This window comes from Eschrichtius robustus, chromosome 11 (assembly GCF_028021215.1).
Source record: "Eschrichtius robustus isolate mEscRob2 chromosome 11, mEscRob2.pri, whole genome shotgun sequence".
NCBI classification, from domain to species: domain Eukaryota; kingdom Metazoa; phylum Chordata; class Mammalia; order Artiodactyla; family Eschrichtiidae; genus Eschrichtius; species Eschrichtius robustus.
This window is the reverse complement of record NC_090834.1, coordinates 78,188,548-78,209,745: the sequence shown is the minus strand read 5'-3', so window position 1 is coordinate 78,209,745 and position 21,198 is coordinate 78,188,548. Positions and strand designations below refer to the sequence as shown.

The following is a 21,198-nucleotide window of genomic DNA, read 5'->3' as shown; positions in this document are numbered from 1 at the left end:
ATGGACATGAAGCTTACTTCACAATGCTTTATTGGAGTGTTCTAAAAAGAAAGTATCTTTGAAAGAGTCTGTGACTACAAAGAGCTACATAAATATTAGCTACAATTGATAACACGGCTCTCAAATAGAGAAATTATAAATGACAGTCTCTGCACTGTGATTCTTTACAATCTACCAGTTTATCATCATCTACTGTTTACTAATTAGACTTTCTCTAGTTCCTGTGACTTGCACGCCTGAGAAGTTATATAACTTGGTCAATGCCACATGGTGAGTGGTTGAGGCACTTCATCTCGAAAGGTTACGCTGTGCCCCACTGTCCTAATTCAGGAATGCCCTATGAGTAAAAGGCATAACAATGGCATTCTTTTGGCACTTCCAAATTCAGCCTACATATTAATGAACTGGAGCTAAGAGAAATGAAGACTCCTGTAGGAGGGAGGCAGGTGGCATGACATAATAATGAACAAAAACTTAAAGAGCATGGAATTTTAAATCACCACACAAGAATTCAAGTCCCAGTTGTCCCCCTGATTATAAGCCTTACAAACTTGAGCAGTTTCTTTAATCTCTTAGCCTCAGTTTCCTCATCTGTAAAACTAGAATGATGATAATATATCTTCCATGGAATTGTTATGAGATTAAAAGAGAGATGATACAGTTCCTGGAAACATGCATTGGAGACTGTAAAGATCTATACTACATGAAATACTTCTATTACACTAGTCCCATTCTAAGGAAGAGGGTATCAACTAAAGTATAACGAGGAAAGTTAGTCTCTCAGATCATCACCACAGCGTCGATGGTATATAAAGGAATCACAGTGGCATGCTCAGAATTCAGAGTTTAACTGAGAAAAACAACACACAAGAGATGAGCTCTGACAACTGTTAAAGATAATCAGCCTTGCCTTTTTGGAGAAGGGCAGCAAAGGACGGTGTTTAAAACCCAGAGCTTTGAAGCACAAAGAACTGTTCAAATTACATCTCTGACACTTCCTAGCCCTATAATCTTGGTCATGTTACTTTACAGTTCTTAATCCCAATTTACTCGATAAATGACGATAATCATCAATGATTCACAATTTCTTGCATGTATACTAAGTGCCACGCACTATTCTAAGAGCTGGGCTATAGCAGCAAACACTGACAACAATCTCTGCCATCATGGTGGTCAACCTTCCCGTGGGAGAAGAAAGAATAAGCAAGATAGATTAGTGATATATTCAGTGTCATAAATGGTGATAAGTGCAAAGAGAAAAAATAAATAAATCAGAGAATGGGGGTGCTATTGATTGGGGCAAGATTTAGGGTTGCAATTTTAATAAAGTGGTAGGAAAGGCCTCACTGAGACTGACAGTTGAGTAGAGACCTGAAGGAGATAAAGCAATGAGCCACCGAGATATATGGAGAAAGAACATTACAGAAAGAAAAAACACCAGGTGCAGAGAACCTGAGATATGCTTATATGCTTGAAAAATGGCAAGTGGGAACAGTACAGAATTATATAATGAAATTAGACAAGCAATACAGGTTTGGAGGGTGCTAATCAGTGCCAGACTTCTGGGTTATAGTATAGTATGTTAAATAACATACTATAATATATGTCAAGCACTCAGCACAAGTTCTAGCCTCAATTAAGGTCTAGCCTAAGCATTAAATAATAGCTATGAAGGTTAAATAGTGCCTTCATCATCCTGACTAAAATCTTAGAAATTGGAGAAGTATAACTACTGCAAGAGACACTGAGAAAAATATGTAGAGAAAAAAAGTAAACATCTCTAAAATGCTAATCCATGGAGTTAGTGGGGAATGCATAAGTGACCATGGTATTTCCACATAACTGGAGACCAAGTAGCTGGAAAAGTTAAAGCTTGCTATTGGGTACTTGAGATCATTTTATTGAAAGAAAGTGCCATAATAATTTGCTGACAGTAAATCAAAAAGTGCTTAAAAGTGCAGTTCGCAGTTCTTTGACTTTTCTAATCAAGTGGTCCAATCCAAACAGGACTACGTGCCAATTTAAGAACCAGGGAGGTGCCATATCTGGGCAGGCTTACCTGGGTCAGGGGTATGTTAAGACAGGCTGGGGCTTGTCTATGGGAGGAAGGAAGGACTTGCTTCTCCTCCTGAAATGAACCATCTAGTTTATGTCTATTAATGTTTTCTTCATAGATACTAATGCTTCTTTCATCCAGAAACATGTTATACAGATCCCATACGATCTAATTTATATTCTTTATCATTAACACCTTGAAGTGGGAAGAATAGGACCAGGAAAGGGATGGAAGGAAAGTGGTTAGGACATAGGCCGTTTTGGTTTGGAGACACTGTGGGTTAATAGTTGTCGAATCAAGTTAATGTTTTATAGGGTTTTTTTTGCGTGGAGCAAGAGAAGTTAAACATATATGTTGGCTATGCTACAGGGATGGGTGGTAGGAAGAAAGGGGAGAGAAAATAAGTAAACATGCTATTAAACGTAATCCATTTTATGAAAGGGAAAACCAAGTTGATACGGAGCACACAGGAAGGGACTTGCCATTAACTAGGAAGTCTGAAAAATATTTTTGAAGAAAAGCTTAGGTTAAAATCTAAGTAAGATAACAAGGGAAGATGGGGGCTGGATATGGTGGGAGGAAGAAGGAAGGTGGGGAAGGAGAAGCAAAGAGTTCCAGGTAGAGCAAATACCCTGGGCGGAGACCTGCAGTAAGAAGATCATTGCTTTGGCTGCATAGCACAGGGAGATCAGCTCGGTGCTTTGTGACCACCTAGAGGGGTGGGACAGGGAGGGTGGGAGGGAGGGAGACGCAAGAGGGAAGAGATATGGGGATATATGTATATGTATAGCTGATTCACTTTGTTATAAAGCAGAAACGAACACACCATTGTAAACCAATTATACTCCAATAAAGATGTTAAAAAAAAAAAAAAGAAAAGAAGATCATTGCTTTGAGAAAATGTAAAAAAGTTCAGTTTGGGAAAAATTCAAGTTATTGATTATAACTTGAAATGGGGAAGGGACTCAGAGAGAGTCCAGGTTGGAGTTTACACTAAGGGCAATGGAAACCATTTCAGGTTTTTTAGCAGGAAAATGATTTGATTGCATTTGCATTTTATAGGGATTATGTTGGCTGCAATTCAGCAGAAAGAACAGTTTTTTGTGTGAGGAAAGAGCAGGACTTGGGACCTGGAGATTTGCCTTTTGCTATCATTCCAAGCAAAACACAAATGACAGTGGTTTAGACTAGGCAGTAGGATGGAGAAAAAATAGATTGTGGTGGCTGATCGAATGGGAATGTGAGGGAGAAGAAAACATCAAGGATAACTCTGATTACATATGATCTAAAAATACCAGGGATGAAAATGTGTGATTGACAACAATAATTTTCTCATTCTTCCCAAGATATGTCATGATGACAGTATCGTGGCTTTGGAGACTAACACAAAAACTAAAAGAGATTCTTATTAAAGTATCCATTTATTCAACACATGTTTTGGGCAGCTGCTATGTGCCAGGTGTTGCCCTGGTCCCTGGAAACACAGTGACAATAATATAAAAAAACTCTTGCCCTCATGGAGTTTATATCCTGGCTGGGCAGTTGGACGAGACAAAACAGCATTATCATATCAGAGAGTGATACGGGCTCTGATGACCATAAAAGAGTGACAAGCAGGAAGAGATATGTTATTTTAGTTAGGGGGTGAAGGTCTTCCTGAGGAGGTAACACTTGAGCAGAAACCTAAATGACATGAGGGAGCTGACCATGAAAATATCTGGGGGAAGAACATTCCAAGCCACCAAACAGTAAGGAAAACATGACTGGAAAACAAGGTATTCAAGTGAGGGGGAGCACAGTGAACAGTGAGGACAGAGAAGGAACAGGGAGTGGGGCCCAGAGCATGAAGAGTCTTGTTGACCACTGTAACGACTCTGACGTTTATTGAGTGAAAATGGAGAGCCATGGAGGGTTTGGAGCAGAGAAGTGTCTGCATCTAACCTAGTTTTTAGCAATGTCCCCTTGACTACCATGCTAAAAAGAGATGATAGTTGTACAACAGTGGATGGGAGATGAGTTAGGAGGCTTTGGCCATAATCTAGATTAAAGATGATGATGTCATGCACAGGAGTGGTAGTGGTGGAGATTATACAATGTTTGGGTTCCAAATATATCTTAAAGGCAGAGCAAGGATTTGGATGTGCTGTGCAAAAGAAGGAAGTCAAGGACAATTTCAAGGTCTTGATCCAGAGAATGGGAAAGGGTAGATTTCATCATCAACTGGAATGGGGAAGACGGTGGGAGGAATATTTTGAGAGGGAACAGATCATGAGGATTCTAGATAATTAGAGACCCTCAATAACCGATCTTTTCCATTATAGGCACACCTTGTTATATCGTGCTTTGCTTTATTGTGCTTGGCAGACATTATGTTCTTTACAAATTGAGGGTTTGTGGCAACCTTGTGTCAAGCAAGTCTATTGGGACCTTTCTTCCAACAGCATTTGCTCACTCCCTGTCTCTGTGCCACATTTTGGTAATTCTCACAATATTTCAAACTGTTTCATTACTGTTACATTTGTTACAGTGATCTGTGATCAGTGATTTTTTTCCTTTAAATTTTTTTAATTGAAGTATATAGTTGATTTATAATGTGCTAATGCAGGGATTTTTGATGTTACTACTACAACTCACTGAAGGCTCAGATGATAGCATTTTTGAGTAATAAGTATTTTTTAATTAAGGTATATACAGTGTTTTTTTGAGACATAATGCTACTGCATACTTAAAAGACTACAGTATAGTGTAAACATAACTTCTATATGCAAAAAACCAAAAAATTTGTGTGACTTGCTTTATTGTGACAATCGCTTCATTGCAGTGGTCTGGAACTGAACCTGCAGTATCTCCGAGGTACGCTTGTATTTTAATTAATATCAGATATTGGTGATCAACATGTAAGCCTGTATGTGTGTTACAGGCAGAGAGAACATTACAGGCAAAAGCTCCAAGATTTGAAAAAATAAGGTGCATTTCAGTGACCAGAGTAGTTTAGAATGGGCTGGGATTTAAGATGTATGTGGAGGAGAAGGAGGAGATAAAGCTGGAGAGGTAGGCAGAGGTCCAATCAGGGAGGTCTTTAGATATCATGCTATGGAAGATGGACCTTATCTTGTAAGCACTGAGGAGGTACTGAAAGGTTTTCTTAGCAAGATTAATAAAATAATCTTCCAGAATCTCCCCTTATGGACTCAGTCTTCTTGGCTAAAATTGTTGCCTCCCATAGATAACTTCAAGGTCTCTATTAAACTGGAGAATGCTTTAAAACCACATTAGCCCACCAAGCCTGAAACTTCTTATCTTTTCAACCACCACCAAAATGAATGCATAGATATTGCTATTTGATTCATCATATTTTGGACCCAAGCGAACATCTTCAGGCAACTACCTTTTCTAATCAGTGGATCCTATTAGGAGAGAGTGATGCAAATTGCAAGAGTTTACATTCTTTTTCGGCCAAGCTATTGGCTTCAATTAGGCTTTTTCCACATGATCTACAGTGCATTAAATATACTTGGATAGAAAGAATCCTTGGATACTAGTTACTAGGGAAAATTTGTAATTTCTGGGCTCCAGTCGGTCATATTCTTACAGAAGCCTGGATTTCCTTTCTGTTCAGCCATTGTGCTTCAAGTTACAGGGGTGTTTGTATTTCCCAGGGCAGAGGACTAAAAATGAGCCTATGAACAAAACTCCTGACTTTCATAGTTCAGTAGTATGAGCTTGCCTGGTGGGGAGGAAGAACCGCTTGTCATCTAAATAGTCAGGAATTATTTTCTGCATTACTAACTAGACTAGGTAATCCCTAATAGCTTTCATGTATTTGATGAGGAATGCCAATCCATTAAAAAGATTGGTGCCCTTTACTTTGCTTCCTGGAAAGCATGCTGCCAAAGCTACTGGAAATACACAAAATTTCTATACTATACTATTCTTATTAATGGCATTCTTGTTAATGGCCTTTCTCTCCTCCATCCCCAATATAATATATTTTTACTTCGGTGTCTTTAAAATTAGATTTCAACTGGAGCCATTACAACTTGTGATCTATAAAATGAAAAGACTGGACCATGTGAAATTTAGGGTCCTTGTGTATACTCATTCATTTATTCATTTACCAAATATTTGTTGAATTCAAACATAATAGGATATTAAAACTGGACTTTTCCTATGTTAGAGTTCTGATACATAATAATGTTATGTTTCAAAGCTGTATGCTAGACTACCTTTATAACACTTTCAAAAATCAGCTGTGCCTACGTTAACCGTTAACCACCCTCCAGCTCTGTAAACAAAGACCTAGAATTTTAGTAAGGGATGGTGATGAGGCCAAAAGTGAGAACTTGGTTAGAGAGAGAGATTTGGCATGCTTCCAGTTCCAGGTCATCCCTTCTTTACTTTTTGCACGAAAGAGGGGGAAGAACATCCTCTCTAAACTCATCCCAGGGTGACAGTCTTCAAGCACATCTAGAAATGTCCCCTGGATGGTTAGGGACAAAGCAAATTATATTTGACTTGTGCCCTAAGAGCCTAAAGGTTAATGCCTGGGTCTGGCACTGCCTCAGTCACATAGCAGAGGAAAAAAAAAAAAAAAAAAAAAAGACCACATTAAGAGAGGGCTGCACTTGGACTGAAGGAGGGGAAAAGTGTCTGCTTTATTGGAATCCTACAAAAGAGCATCAGAGTGTCACCCTAATCTTACGTTAATCTTGCAGAGCAAAGGAGCTACAACAGAGAAGTGGCCTTTCACAAGCTCAGAGCTACAGAAGATAAAAGGATCGTCATGTCAAGGGAACTTCGTTTGGAAGTAATTCGTGATCAAAGGCCCTTACCAAAACACCTCACAAAGGAAGAACCAGCAACTGCACATCGCCCATCCAGAGGGCCTCAACACTAGAAACCCACTGTACTGGTTACGTGAGACCTTATTCTCTTTCCCATAAAATTGTCTCACTCAGGATAAGATTCCTGACACCTATGAATTTTAAAATACAATACTGAAAGAGGAAAAGAGAAAGTGTCCACATCTCCTCACTGCAGGCTTCTCAGACTGTGGCAGGCTGATGAGTGGATTATATGCCAGGCACTCTACCAAATGTCTTAAGCAGACTATTTCATATAACCTCACAATAATAATATGCAATAAGTAATATTGATATCCTTTTTTTAGTGGCGAACTGAAGCTTAGAAACATTATGTATATCTGATCTAATCTCATAGATTCTGGTAAATAGTGGAACCCAACTGAGACTGACCTAGAATGATGTCAGAGGGTGCGTTCTTACTCTTATTTTGTTTATTCTCTTCTCACCTTAGGTGCAACAAAGATGTTGAAAGGAATATATAAATCAATGCCCATCATCAAGTAGGAGAGTATGGTTTATTACCCACAGAAGAACATAATTTATTTAGCCTTGCATATAATCTGTTAGATTTAATTGCCATTGAACACAGGTAATATCATCAAGAGGCAACAGGTTATTGGAAAGTGTGTAAAATTTGGATTCAGTCATGCATGGGTTAGAACCACAACTCCACTACTGACTGGCTGAGTAACACTTATACACATCCTCATATATGTTCCCTAGGGTGGGGCTAGCTGCCTCACAAGAAATAACAAATGCAAAAGGTTGGGACTCATAATCCATGGGTAGTGGGCTGATGCAAGTTTCACTTCACAGAGGCTAAATAATTCATGGCAGATCTAGTAGCAGAACACAGGTCTCTGTCCTTCCGTCTAGAAGTCTTTACACTATCCCAGGCTGCCTCTTTATAGTCCAAATCGCTGTTTGTGAACAGAAGGCATAGCTCCCTACAGTTGTATTGAAATGACTTGAAAACTTGCTCTGTACCAAGGAGATGAGAATGAAAAATGGTTTCAGGTATTTTCCCAGATGTCTGAAACCTGGCAAAATGGTGAGCCTGGCAGGACCATGGACAGGGTTTTGAAATTGCTCCAGAGAGATCTGAGAGTTCAGTGACAACTCCATTTTGGAGCCATGGAGAAGTGTGTCAGATCTCTAGCTCAATTTCTCCATCACGGCTGAAAAAAATAAAGTTGAGCGGGTGGAACTGAGAAGAGGAGGGGAACGAGATACTATAGGTTCAGCAGCTGAACCCAAGGCTGAGCTGCTTTAAACATGAATGATCTCAGTGCTGGTGGGTTTGGGCTCCTCCCATCCTCCAGCACAATGCCTCTCCTCTGCCATTCTCTATTTCTGGAAAGAACCAGTGCAAGGAATAGTTCCTCAAACAAATTTATACTCATCTGACTTTAATGAAATTTTTAAGAGTATCTGCATCTCTCCTTTTCTGGTGGGTTCAACTGGATGGGCAACTCAGAGAAACCTCAACTCCTAGTACTTCCCTTTTGTATGATGCCACAAAAATCCTGCTTACTCTTTCCTGGGCACCTGTTAGCTACACAACAATAGCAGCAACATTAATAATAGAAGCTGCCATTTCCTGAGCATGCACCATGTGTCAGACAACCTGAGAAAGCTCATGCTAAGAAAAGTTAAATAACTCTCCTAACTGCTGTGAATTTGCACTCGTTCTCCTCCCAAATGCCCTCCCCAGAGTCCTGTTACACCTGGCAAGGAAATATCCTCTTCTCCATTTAGATAATGGAGCTACTATCCACCCTTGTAAAGACTCTTAAAAAAATTTTCTCCATAACAGAGGTGAGCAGAGATGTAGCAAATAGAACACTGGTAGAGCTCCATCAAAATTGGGGCAAGATTTAAAATTTGGAAAAATAGACAAGTTCTTTCTTCTGACCATTCTTTTTACTTGGAGGATGGACAATATACTCAGGGTAAACTACTATCCTCTGCCTATATACCTACAACGCCCTGAAGCACAGGGAAAAGAATAGACTAAATTATCCTGCAAAAAGTCGTTTCCCTTTAGGAAAGGTTAAAAGGCCCCCAGTCACTGAGAAAAATGAAGTCCTTTTCATGGATTTTAAATTCTCTTTATGTTAAGCTTTTAAAAAATCATTTCGTATTACAAACATAATTTATATTTATTGTAGAAAAATTAGAAATTTCGGATAAGCAAAATAGAAAAAAATAACTAGAAATTATACTGTGAATGGACAATGCTGTTCAACTTTTTTGCTATTTATTGATTACCCAGAAATAGAAACAGCCTCACAGGTACAGAGAACAAACCAGTGGATCCCCAAGGGGAGAGGGCTGGGGGAGGGGCAAGATGGGTGAAGGGGATTTAGAGGTACAAACCACTAGATATAAAATAAATAAGTTACGAAAACATAACGTACAACACAGGGAATATAGTCAATATTTTATAATAACTTTGTATGGAGTATAGTCTATAAATATGTCAAACTACTAGGTTGCACACCTGAAGCTAATATAATATTGTTAAGTCAACTATACTTTAACAAAGAAAGAATGTTCTAATTACGGTAAACCCAAAGTACTTCTAGAACTCCTGAAGAGATGCTTTAAAAATGATTTTCTGTCTCCTAAAAAATGCTTATATTTTATATTTAGAAATATAAATATTTATATAAATATTATATATTTATATTTTAATATTATTAGACAGATAGATATATAAATTTTAAAAAGCCTGCTTAAAATGCTGTTAAACATCCTACAGTGCACAGGACAGCCCTCTGCAACAAAGAATTATCTGTCCAAAATGTCAATAGTGCCAAGGTTAAGAAACCCTTCATTAGACAAGCTTGCTACCTTATATTTAATCTCACTTGTTGCTTGCAAATTTGCTTAATGCTAAGTAGAAAACATTCACTTCTTAGAGGATGATACTATGCTATTTTATGGTAACATATCTCTGGATTTAGTGTAACTCTTTGATTTTATATTAGAAAAGTCTCTAGGACGACTCCTATCGTTTCATTTTGTTTCGTATTTGGCTCCTCTACATCAGTGTGGCATGATATCCTTTTAGCTCTCTAGGATTACAAAGAGATTTCACTGGCGGACCTTTTCTATCCTAAGAGTAACACACCTACTCTTCTAACTGGCTCTTCACTCACCTCTCTCTTTACACATCTCCATGTTAGATGTGAAACCAAATCAAAGCTAAGGGCACAGAGAAGGAACAAAGGGTAAGAGAAGAGCCAACATAATACGTCGTCCAGAAACCAAGGGAGGTAAAATGTTTGCTTATCTTGAGTGGGGTTGTGAAAAGTGTACATTTACTAAAATCTTATCAATATAAAATAAATGCAGAGTTGTTCATCTCTGTGTTACACATCAAACGTGAGTGGAATTTTCAACTTCATTATATTTCAGATAGGCATTTTCTTTTTCAGTGACTTAGCTGAATATACTTGCATTCTGAAAGGCTATCACAAGCCATGAATAAAACTAGTAATGGGGGGCAGGGGTCGGGGACAAAAGAAACATTTTTAAAACTAAATTTAAGTGGATTCTATATAGCTCAAATGGGACCATTTAATTGGTCCTAAAATTAAAACAAACCAAATAAAACTTTTCATGTAACCATGCCGTTAGACATTCACAGTGCATTTGTATTTCTCCTTTACACCTTGTGTCTCAAGGCATCTAGCATTGCTATTCAATGTCAAGTGGAACTACTTAATGTTTATTGCTAACAGTGAGCACGACAAAATAATTCTGACAAGATATGACACAGGTTTTTAGTGTTCGTCCTATAACTCACCTAGATCCCTTGCACACAAGCGATTGGAAATACATGTACTTTACACTATCCATAAAAAAATCTCATAGAATTAGAATATTGGCCAATATTAAATGGAATGGTTTTGCTACAAACGGAGGACAACATCACATACAGAGAAACCTTATTTTATTCTTTTTTCTTTTTTTTTTTTTTTTTACCTGATAGCAACTGTATAAGTTTTCAAGAGTAAGTAATTCTCAATCTCCGCTTTAATATTTATCTAGGAACCAATGACCTGCCAATGTCTGTCTTACTTTTGCCTCTGGTCTTGATTTTCTCCTTTATCTCTCTTTTTCCTGTTCCACATTATGGACCAGAATGTAAGCACCGATTCAATCAGCCACTTATTGAGCAGAGCAAAGGAAAGAGGTCAAATCAGCAAGCCACCAGAAACCAAAACTAATTCTTCCTGGGCTGCCACTGACTCAGGCCCTGGTCTAAGATCAATGCTCTCCTCCAATTCTTTACGATGCAAAAAAGAGTAAGAACTTTACAGTAGATGCTCTGGTTAAATATCACTATGACAATATAAAAATGACTGGTTTATAACAAGCAACCCGAGGTGCTTGGTGAAAGTGCAGGCTCACGGACTCTCCCCCAGATATTCTGATTCACCAGGAGCCCAGATTTTACAGGAAGTTCATCATTATCCCTTTGAAACACATGCAAGGGTTTAAAATGTAGTTTGTGGAATACAAGTTGAGTTTTATTCTCAGTTCTAATACTGGCTCTGTAGCATTGCAGAATTTACTTAATCTACCCAAGCTTTAGTCTGCCATCTATAAAATGAGCGTAATAATATCTATCTCTTCTGTTTGTTCTTAATATTAAAATAATCATTTAAAAGTTCTCATGCATAATTAGTACATGATAAATGGTATATCATTAGTAATATTAGAATCCCTCATCATCAGCAATATCATCATCACCATTCTGTCTCCATTAATTCCTGTATTCTAATTTTAGGGAAACACAGCAGTTTTGGAGGAAATAATGAGAAACCTTTAGATTTTTTTTTTTTCATTTTAGAAAACCTAATTAAAATCAAATGTACTGCAATACGGTTATGTGCGCTAAGTTACTTTGCTTTTGACAAGAATCCTTCAGTTCCATGTGATAATTCTCTCACGCTGCTCAGAGACGGAACTTGGCTCTTTATATGTTTTTTTTTTTTTTTAAAGACAAACCAAGTAATTATTATTTAATAAATGTGATCTGATTTGTTGATAATATCACAAAATATGGAAACAATGATGCTCTTTGTTGATTTCCTTGTTGAATAATTTATGTAGTTAAATTTTGACATGTTCTTAAAAGGATCAGGCTGTCTTATAAATACACAGGCAGTGCCATGTACTATGTCAAACAAGGTGGGGTATAATAAACAGGCTCATTTAAAAAATTTATTATTTAAATTCAGAAACCTTTAACGTGAAGGCAAGGAAGCAAGAGCTTTGCTTAGATCTTCGGCATTAGATGAAAACATGCTCCCCCTCATCTAATAATAGGGGTAAGGACTAAAGCATCATATTTCCATTTTGCTATGCTCTACTATGAGATGTGTCAAGTGTGACATGCCAGACCCAGAAACACATAATACTGTGATTTTAACCTAATGAAACTCATGGGAAAATACAATGAAATACTCAGTTTTACATGGCATACACCTCTTGTTTGCACTGATACATACACTGCCACTTTGGCACTGAATGTCAGTTTCATTCACACACAGGTAGGAGGACTTCTCCAATTAATAAAAGAGCTAGATTTCACCAAAGAGTGCCCAGTGTAGACACTACATTTACTGCAAATAGAAAGCTGTACGTAATGGAATCTTACCAATACTAACTGGCTTATATTATCAGGTCCATGAATGATAATGTTCCTAATAAACCAATATTATAATAAAATCCCAAGCACACCGATAAACCTGCTGCTGGGGTTATTTAATGTGCTTTTACACAAGGAGCATGCGGTTCTAATTTAGATTCCGTGGATGCAGCAGATTGTTATAACTCCAGTGTTTGCCTGTGACGCTCCCCAATAGAGGATTAAGTGGAGCAGGTCAGTTTGTCAGGCTTTATCTCTAATTAGCACTAAAAATGCACACTGCAAACGGAGGCAGAGAGAAGACTCGACCTTGCTAAATTAGACACGGTGGAGGGAGGGCAAATGAAGCTCTGTTTTCAGAAGGAGGACGCCTATTACACAGTAATCAAAAGGTACCCAATTTGAGGAGAACCACATCCACCATCAAGACATAATGTATTAAGTCAACCCGCAGTACTATAGCTCCAGAGAAAGAGCCTCCATTCTCTCTGAAGCCTAGTCTCTCTCTCTCTCTCTCTCTCTCTCTCTCTCTAACACCAACACACACACACACACACACACACACACACACACACACACACACACACACACACACACACACACACACACACACACACACACACACCAGACGAGGTTACCTTTCTCGCAGTGGCTTCCTGTGAATCCAGAAGGACAGACACATTTGTTAGGAGCCAAGCACGTTCCACCATACCTGCAGCCCTCTTCGCAGAATGCTGTCACGAAAAGAGAAGGGATTTCTCTTAGATAAAATGGCAATAAGGAAATTCATGGAAAGTAGCATGGGCATTGAAACAATTCTTTCATTGTTGCACAGGGAATACCTATCTATGTTGACATATTTAAAAGTCACGGTATACAAAAAGAAATAAATGAAATAATACCTATTTCACTGGTTTACATCAGAACAATTGAAGTAATGGATATAAAGTATTTGGTGCTAAATGGTAGCTAGTATGAAGAACTCTTACAGTTGCTATTAGTATGATTATTGATATACTTGAAATCGAAGAATCAATTGAGGAACTAGAAAGGACAGGGTTAGGATAAAGGCAAAGGCATTTAAAATACTCACTGTTTTGTAGATACTCTTTCTTACTAAGCATTTTTATTACAATAAAAACATTTTTACATTTTTTTAAAAGATTTTTGGTAGTCAAAGCAATTTTTAAGGACATAATAAATTTAACTAAGTGCTTACTTTTGAATATTTAAGATGCCTCCAACATTTCTATAATAAAAACAATGCCTTGTCCTTATAGAAAAAATGCTTAACACATCTCAAATTATTCCTTTAGGGAAAGTGCCTCAGTGTAAAAATCCTATTTCAAGGGGTATAGACTTGATAAAGCTTTTTGATAAACATTGCAAAGTCATCCTAAGGCCATTTCAGCACAACCCTGCTAGCCTTGGATTAGTTCCCCTTATTACACACTAGCAGAGCATATTTCCATGCCCCTTTCCTTTGCAGTTTTAAATATAAATGTTCATTTATGCATAATTGATTACCATCTCCTCTTCCATCCATTGGACTGAAAGACCTATCAAGGCAAGTACTATGATTATTTTTGCTCCCCGTGGTACCATAGTCTCAGAATCTGAGGCCACAGTAGATGCTCAAAAAATATTTGCTGAATGAATTAGTCTATATTCTGCAGGTTGTTCTGACAGGAAAACACTTGTTCTTACAACTGTGCAATACTTCCATCTGAATAAGTTATTATCAAACCCTGCTGGATAACCAATAATTTTGTGTTCTTAACCTGCAAAATTTCTCATTAATGAAGATGACTGCAACTTGTTAACGCAGAATTTCTTTTATTCACATGAGAGCTCGGTGAGCAAATGTTTTGATTTTTAATTGCAGTTGGAAAATGTCACCCTGGAAAAATGTCATGGTTATGTTTTGCCATCATCACATAAATAATATGGGTCTAACTTTAAACAGCTCCATTATGTCTTTAGATAGTTGAATGCTAGTTCAAGTAAATAGAACTTCTCACAATATTGTCATTTTCCACATCATTTGATGTCTCTTGGAAAATTTAACATTCTGTAGTTTAGCAATTAATTGTGAGCTCCTCTGTTTCTGCCAGAGGATATATAGTGTATATCTTGGTATTCGAATACCATTTCCTATTTCCAGCATCTCAGTACCCTGAGACTAAGAAAAAAAAGGTTTAGACAATATCTGCCTTGGTATGTTCATCAGAAACCAAATACATATAAATATATGTATACAAATGTATGTGAAATCTCTTGTCCCCCCAAATCACACATTGTGGGCTCTGGTGACATACATTTCAAGTAAGATATTTAGAGTAGAGCTCTACATCAAAGCTAATAACAGAACAAGAAAGATTTTTTGCAAGCTAAAAATGACAGATGGAAATCTGGTAAAGAAAAGTTTCAAGCGGCACCCAAAGAAGGCAGGGGCTTGGAAGCAGGAAGCTCAGTCTGGGTTTCTTTGTGGCACAAACAGCACTTGATCCAGATCTGTGTACACACATGTGCGTGTGTGCGTGCACACACACACACATCAGCAGACATGGTTAGGAGACTTGGTGCTGTTTTATAATACATGTGTGCTCTTGATTTACTTACCTCTTAAACAGAAATGATAATAGATTTTGTGAAGAGAGCATATGTTTGTGATGTTCTAAAAATGTGCAGAGAGAATAAATAGGGTGCCATAAGGATAAAATGAGTCAATATTTGTAAGGGACTTAAAATAGTGTTTGGCACGTAGTGTTAAGTGTTTCATAAATAAAATTAATTGGTTATGACTGTGAAACTTGTACAAATTGTCTAATACGCAGACAGCATAAACCCATCCTATAAGGTGTTCAGCTTCACCAGGATGGGTTTAAGGCAACCCTTGTTCTTTGTGCTTGATTCAGTTTCTCAAAAGATTAGTAGTAGTAGCCCTTATCATCAAATATCAGATAGGTGTTACTGTTTCCAAATAAAAATGGTGAAATGGGGACTCAGAAATCCAGTGCCCCCTGTAAGCTGCACAGATGATAAGCAGCAGAGCCAAGATTCAAACAAAGACTTCTTTGGCTTCAAAGTCTTACCTCCTCTTTATAAGATACAGTGCAGATTCACCTGCAATCTGGCATTCGCATAGGCAGGTTTATCCCCTTTTTGAATAGTCCCATAAGGGCTAAGGGAACTGACTACAAATTGGAAGAAAAAAATATCTCCCAAATTGCACACATTGCATTGAACAAGGGGTGTAGGGAGTTGTGCAAGTTCATGCACCTATTACCTAAACTCCATTTTTTGTCCATTTTTAGTCACATTTCACCCAATTGCACATGCTGCTTTGATTGGAACTTATCTGGAATAAAGAAGAAATTCACTGCCTACCTGAACCTTAGGTAATATGCCAAAAATTTCAAAAAACACAAAAGCAAATTAAAAAGGAGCATGTCATCCAAAACTTAAGCTACTCTGGAGAAATCAAGATCAGTGCAAGTTTTCTTTGAAACCTCATACAACATCAAAACACACTATTGTATCCTAGTCTAAAAATTGTGCACAGATTCTGTATATCTGGATAGGCCCTTCTGGATCAACTATGAACCTAGCATTTCTTCTGGTACTCATAGGACCTATAATTTGCACAGCATTACTTAGTTGATGGCATAACCAAAACAAGAAGCCAGGTCACCTACTATACCTCTTTCTAGCTTATGAGAAGACAGGATGGTAGAAATCACATGGTCCAAATCCTTGCTCTGTATTTATTAGCTGTGTCACCTAAGCAAATAATTTCACTCCTCTGGACCTCAGTTCTCTCAAGAGCAAAGCAATAATGATAATAATGAAAACACCATGCTGTGCGGGTTAAATTAAACTACCAACGTAAACCACCCAGCACAGGGCACTGCAAGTGGAATAAGCTTAAGAACTGGATGTGACTATCTTAACTTACCACCAGGCCTTTGCTTTTCCAAATACCAGTACTATAACGCACCAGTTCCTCATCTAGATTCTGGAGATGCAGCAGTGAAAAGATCCCCGTGCTATGGCACTTATTCTTTAGTAAGGGCTAATTGTCACTCCTTCCTTGACTTGGTGACCCAGTAGTATCATGTGGTTTGCCATGGGACTTGGAATCATAGCTCCTTTGCAAACTCAGAAAAACTCAGGCATCATGGGTGTGTCACTCCTTTGTCGACCACTTTCTAGATTCCAAAGTATGGTTTGTAGACCGCAGATATTCAGTGAGATTACAAACTTGACTCTGTCATTATAATGTCATTTGTTATTAACTGCTACCCTGGGGGAGATATTGGATCAGATCAACTCTAAAATGGTATGATTCTATTTTTGAAAGGACTCTTCCTACTGTGCAATAAAATAAATTAAAAAATTCAAAACTGAGGGAGTTTATCCAAAGAAAGACTACTTTTTATATTTAAAAAATTCTTAGCGTGTGAAACAAATCTTGGACTTTAAGGGGAACAGAATGAGAAAGTGGGTTTGCAGATGCCAGGTTTGTGGATGCCCAGTATTATCACCATGTGCTCAATTTGACAAAAATAGTTTTACACTAATAAAAAAAAAGTAATAGCCCTCCAAGTTCTAAACACTTGGTATGATCCTCTTAAAGTATAACTGGCATATATTTAGTTCCTAGGGACACCCTGTATTCTGAAAAATTAAGGAAACATACAAGTTTCAACACCATCTGGTAGAAGTAAACCCTTTCCCCTCCCTCCTGGTTTCCTTGAGAAAGCATTTTCCTTAAGCTCATTTCTGCCCTCTCCTTGCCAGCTTTGCTCATTCTGTCCCTAGGGAGGTAGAGAGATTTATTCTATTGGTAAATTTGGAAACAATATATATCAGGATGATGTTCCTTGGGTGGGAGAAACAGGAGAATGGGCTGAGAAAAACTATCATTAGGAGTGAGTAATATTTACATTTCTAGTTTTATTTCGGACAGTGAGTTAGTAGGTGTGAATCTCATTATTAAAAATAACTATCAAGATATCAAAATAAATAAAAGCTGGCCACCATGGACCAATGGTTACAAGGTGTCCTAAACCAAAGATTATAATTAATTTGATTATATGCACCTAAATTCCAAAGGGGGGAGAAAATATTTAACATCTGGTCATGCTCAGTAAAACTCCATGCCTACCTCGCTTCTCTCTTGGGAGTGAGATGCCTTCAAATGGTATCAATTTTCCTTACTTCCCTGATGATGCCTTTCTCCCTGGGATTCAGTGGGTAAGCTGGTCTTATCCTGTGTTTATTCTTAGCAAACCAGCTTGACTTACAGACTTAAACGCATGTTCTCCAATCCAGCTCTGTCAATAATAAAGGTGAGGTCACCCCCCCTCCACCATGCCTGCTTTTTGGTTTATTCCTCACCTTGTTCAAAACATAATATTTATCAAAGATCCCCTCAAACATTTTGGTTGTTACAAGATGGCAGGTAGGGTCAGGGTGCTACTGGCATTTGGCGGGTAGAGGACAGAGATGTTGCTAAATATCCTACAATGTACAAGTCAACCTTGCGTAGCAAAAAAAGTACCTGGCCCAGAACATCAGTAGTGTTGCAGGTGACAAACTCCACTCCGACTTTACACAATTAAGTCTATGGGGTACCTCCATGAGTAAAATTAGGTTATTTTAATCCCTTTTTGCATCCTCCCAAAGTCTCCCCCCAAGAGTGTAACATATACAGGTAAGAGTGAAAACCATCCAGATAGCTATTCTGATATATGAAACCAAACATCCAGATGTCTGCAATTCTCACTTTTCATATCATTCTGGTCTCAAGCACACAATATACTGCATGACTTAATATTTAATTATTGGCCCCTAAATCACCTTCACTCCTATCACTCACTATTTGTGTTTGTATCTGCGGCTCTGCTAGCCTTTTGCACTCTTCTTTTCAACAGTATTAATAATAATGACAACAATAGTGACAGTAAATTCCATTTATTGAAGACCCATTAAGTACCTTATAGACCTAATATTCCATTTCATCTTTACAGCAATGCTGTGCGTTTCTCACGCTATTCTCCTTTTCCGATGAGAAAGCGAGCTTAGAGAAGTAAAGTAAGTTATCAAAGGTCGCACCACTACTAAGTGGCATCCTGAGTTTCAAGCTCAGAGTCCTAACAACATCACTCAGCAGTCTCCATTTAGGGATTAGCCACCTACTATGTGTAGATAATGTGCTGAGTGCTGAGAAGTCTAAAAGGAGACATGAAAATTGTCTCCACGCCCAAGAAGCTCACAATCGAGTAGCAGAGAATGGCACATATAAAACCAAGCACATTCAAATGTGATCTATGCCCCTGTAGCAGTATGAATAAAGTACTGAGAGAACGTGGAGAAGAACGTGATTAACTGTGCCTGGTGCACCCGGGCAAAGCTTTGCAACAGAGCTGGCATTTGAGCTGGGCCTGGAAGAAGGAATGGGATTTTTGCCAGGGGGAGAAGCACAGGAAAAGAGACAGTTCAGGTCATGGTTTTGTCCTGCAGAAAGGTAACAAATAAATGAAGAAAATGAACAGGTGTTGTTAACTCACATCAAGGTTAGGGACTGAACATTAGAACAGAACACAGTAAGCCATGTGGGGAAGCAGGAGCGTTTTACAATCTGTGAGCCATCCTCTCCGTCAACCCGTCTCTCATCCACTTCCCAGATTTGTTACTTACCTTAAGGTACAATAGTGTCTTGCCTGGGTATCTGCATATAGACTTTTCCATTTTTCTATCCATTATTCTAGTTGGTTTAAAACAGTGCTTTGCTGGTCTTTTTTAGTACACTATATAGTTAGAAATAAGTTTTACATCAGAAACCCCATACGTACACACATAGACAACCAGAAATATAAAATGTACTCTTAGTATGTGTAATGCATTCTGATATTTTCTATCATATTGCCTTGCATTATACTGTATTGTATTGCCTTCCATATATGGTATTGTATTATATTCTGTTGTATGTAATTTATAAATGCAGCTATGAATCAATGACTTGCTTTCCCAACCCACTAAAACTGCAGTTTAAACCATGTACTTGTTTCATACATTCTTGGTGATAGTCACATTTTTCTAGTCCATAGCATTTTGTGATAGCATGTGGGCATAGAGTCGCTTTTAGATTAACCTTGAAATCTTCACATTGAGATGTTGGTTTTAGCTCTAGAAAGACTGAAAAGATAAGAAAATGTCTACAAGTGTTATTTTCTATGGATGTAGTTACAACTGAGATCATACGGCCTGCAAAGTTGAAGTATTTGCTCACTAGGCCTTTATAGAAAATCTGTTAGAGAATATGAACTAGACAGGAGTGGCATAGCTTGAAGGGAGAGATAATGCATCCTTCTGCATTTGGGGGGTGCTATATATGTGTTTCTATAACTGGACTATGAGATTCTCAAGGGCCATGGTCATGTTTATTGCAACTCTGCCTTCCTCTATATCATCCTGAACTCTGGCGACACTGAACCCATATTTCTTGGTAGAGTAATTTAATTATATAGGAAAATAAAAAGTTTGAGAAGACAGTCTTGTGTACAAACTAACTATATCGTGAAATTTGAGATAAACATTTGATCAAGTCAGATCATTCCAGCTTTACAAATTTATCAGTCATCTACTGTGTGCTTGACACCAGATACTCTAAAAAGATATGATCCCTGTTTTCCAGGATCTGGGATTCTAACACAACGATTCTCCCTGAGGGCAATATCCCCCCCAGGGGCTATTTGGAAATCTCTGGAGACATTTTTAGTTGTTACAGCTGGAGGAATGCTACTGGCGGGTAGAAATCAGGGATACTGTTAAACATCCTACGTGCACAGGGCAGCCTCACAACAAAGAATTATCCAGCTCCAAATGTCAGTATGATGAAAGTTGAGAGAAGACAGTCCCTTAATTTAGTAATTAATAAATACTTATTGAGTACCCTCTGTACCAAGGATTATTCTGAGAACCAGGGCTCAGACAGACAGATAAAAACATGTCAACATATGGGTTTATATTCTAGGGGGAAGATACAGAATAACAAAATGAACATGGCAGTGACATCACAAATGAGATGATGACAAGTGTTACGGCCCAAAATAGAGCAGACCAGGGGGATATGAAGTATGCCAGTGGGGAAGGTTGTAATTGAACAGGGTAATCACGGAAGGCACTAAGACAGTGGCATTTGAAAAAAGACCCAAAGAGGAGAAAGAGTGTTCCAAGCAGAGGATACCACAAGTGCAAAGGCCCTAAGGAGCAGATTGTGAGGCTCGCATAATGCTTTACAGATCCCAGCAGTACACAAAACCAAGAGGAGGTAGAAAGAAGGAAAGGGTTGTTTCTGCCTGGAAGGTCAAGAATGGCTCCAAAGAAGAGCTGCTGCCTCAGCTGAATCAGAAAAATAAATAATAAACCATCAGGCAGCTTGGGGCCAAGGGTGTTCAAGTCAGGAGGAAGGAACAGCGTCTGCAAAGGTATAGAGGCATGGAGCACGACTGGGTAGAGCTAAAAGAGGCTTCAGCTGCCTGGAAGAGGGGCTGTGAGGAAGGAGGAGTCGGGGGGATTAGCCGGGATTTTATGAACGCAGGATT

The 21,198-nt window shown here is 38.3% G+C and overlaps 1 protein-coding gene across 4 annotated transcripts in view; it reads right to left on the bottom strand.

Moving 5' to 3' along the window:
* Window positions 1-21,198, bottom strand: part of NELL1 (neural EGFL like 1) — an 865,453-nt gene that overhangs the window by 198,228 nt on the left and 646,027 nt on the right. For all 4 annotated transcript variants that reach the window (XM_068554539.1, XM_068554541.1, XM_068554540.1 and 1 more), the window contains one exon: window positions 13,225-13,320. In XM_068554539.1, the coding sequence (XP_068410640.1) occupies window positions 13,225-13,320 (96 nt within the window). The remainder of the gene's footprint in view (window positions 1-13,224; window positions 13,321-21,198) is intronic.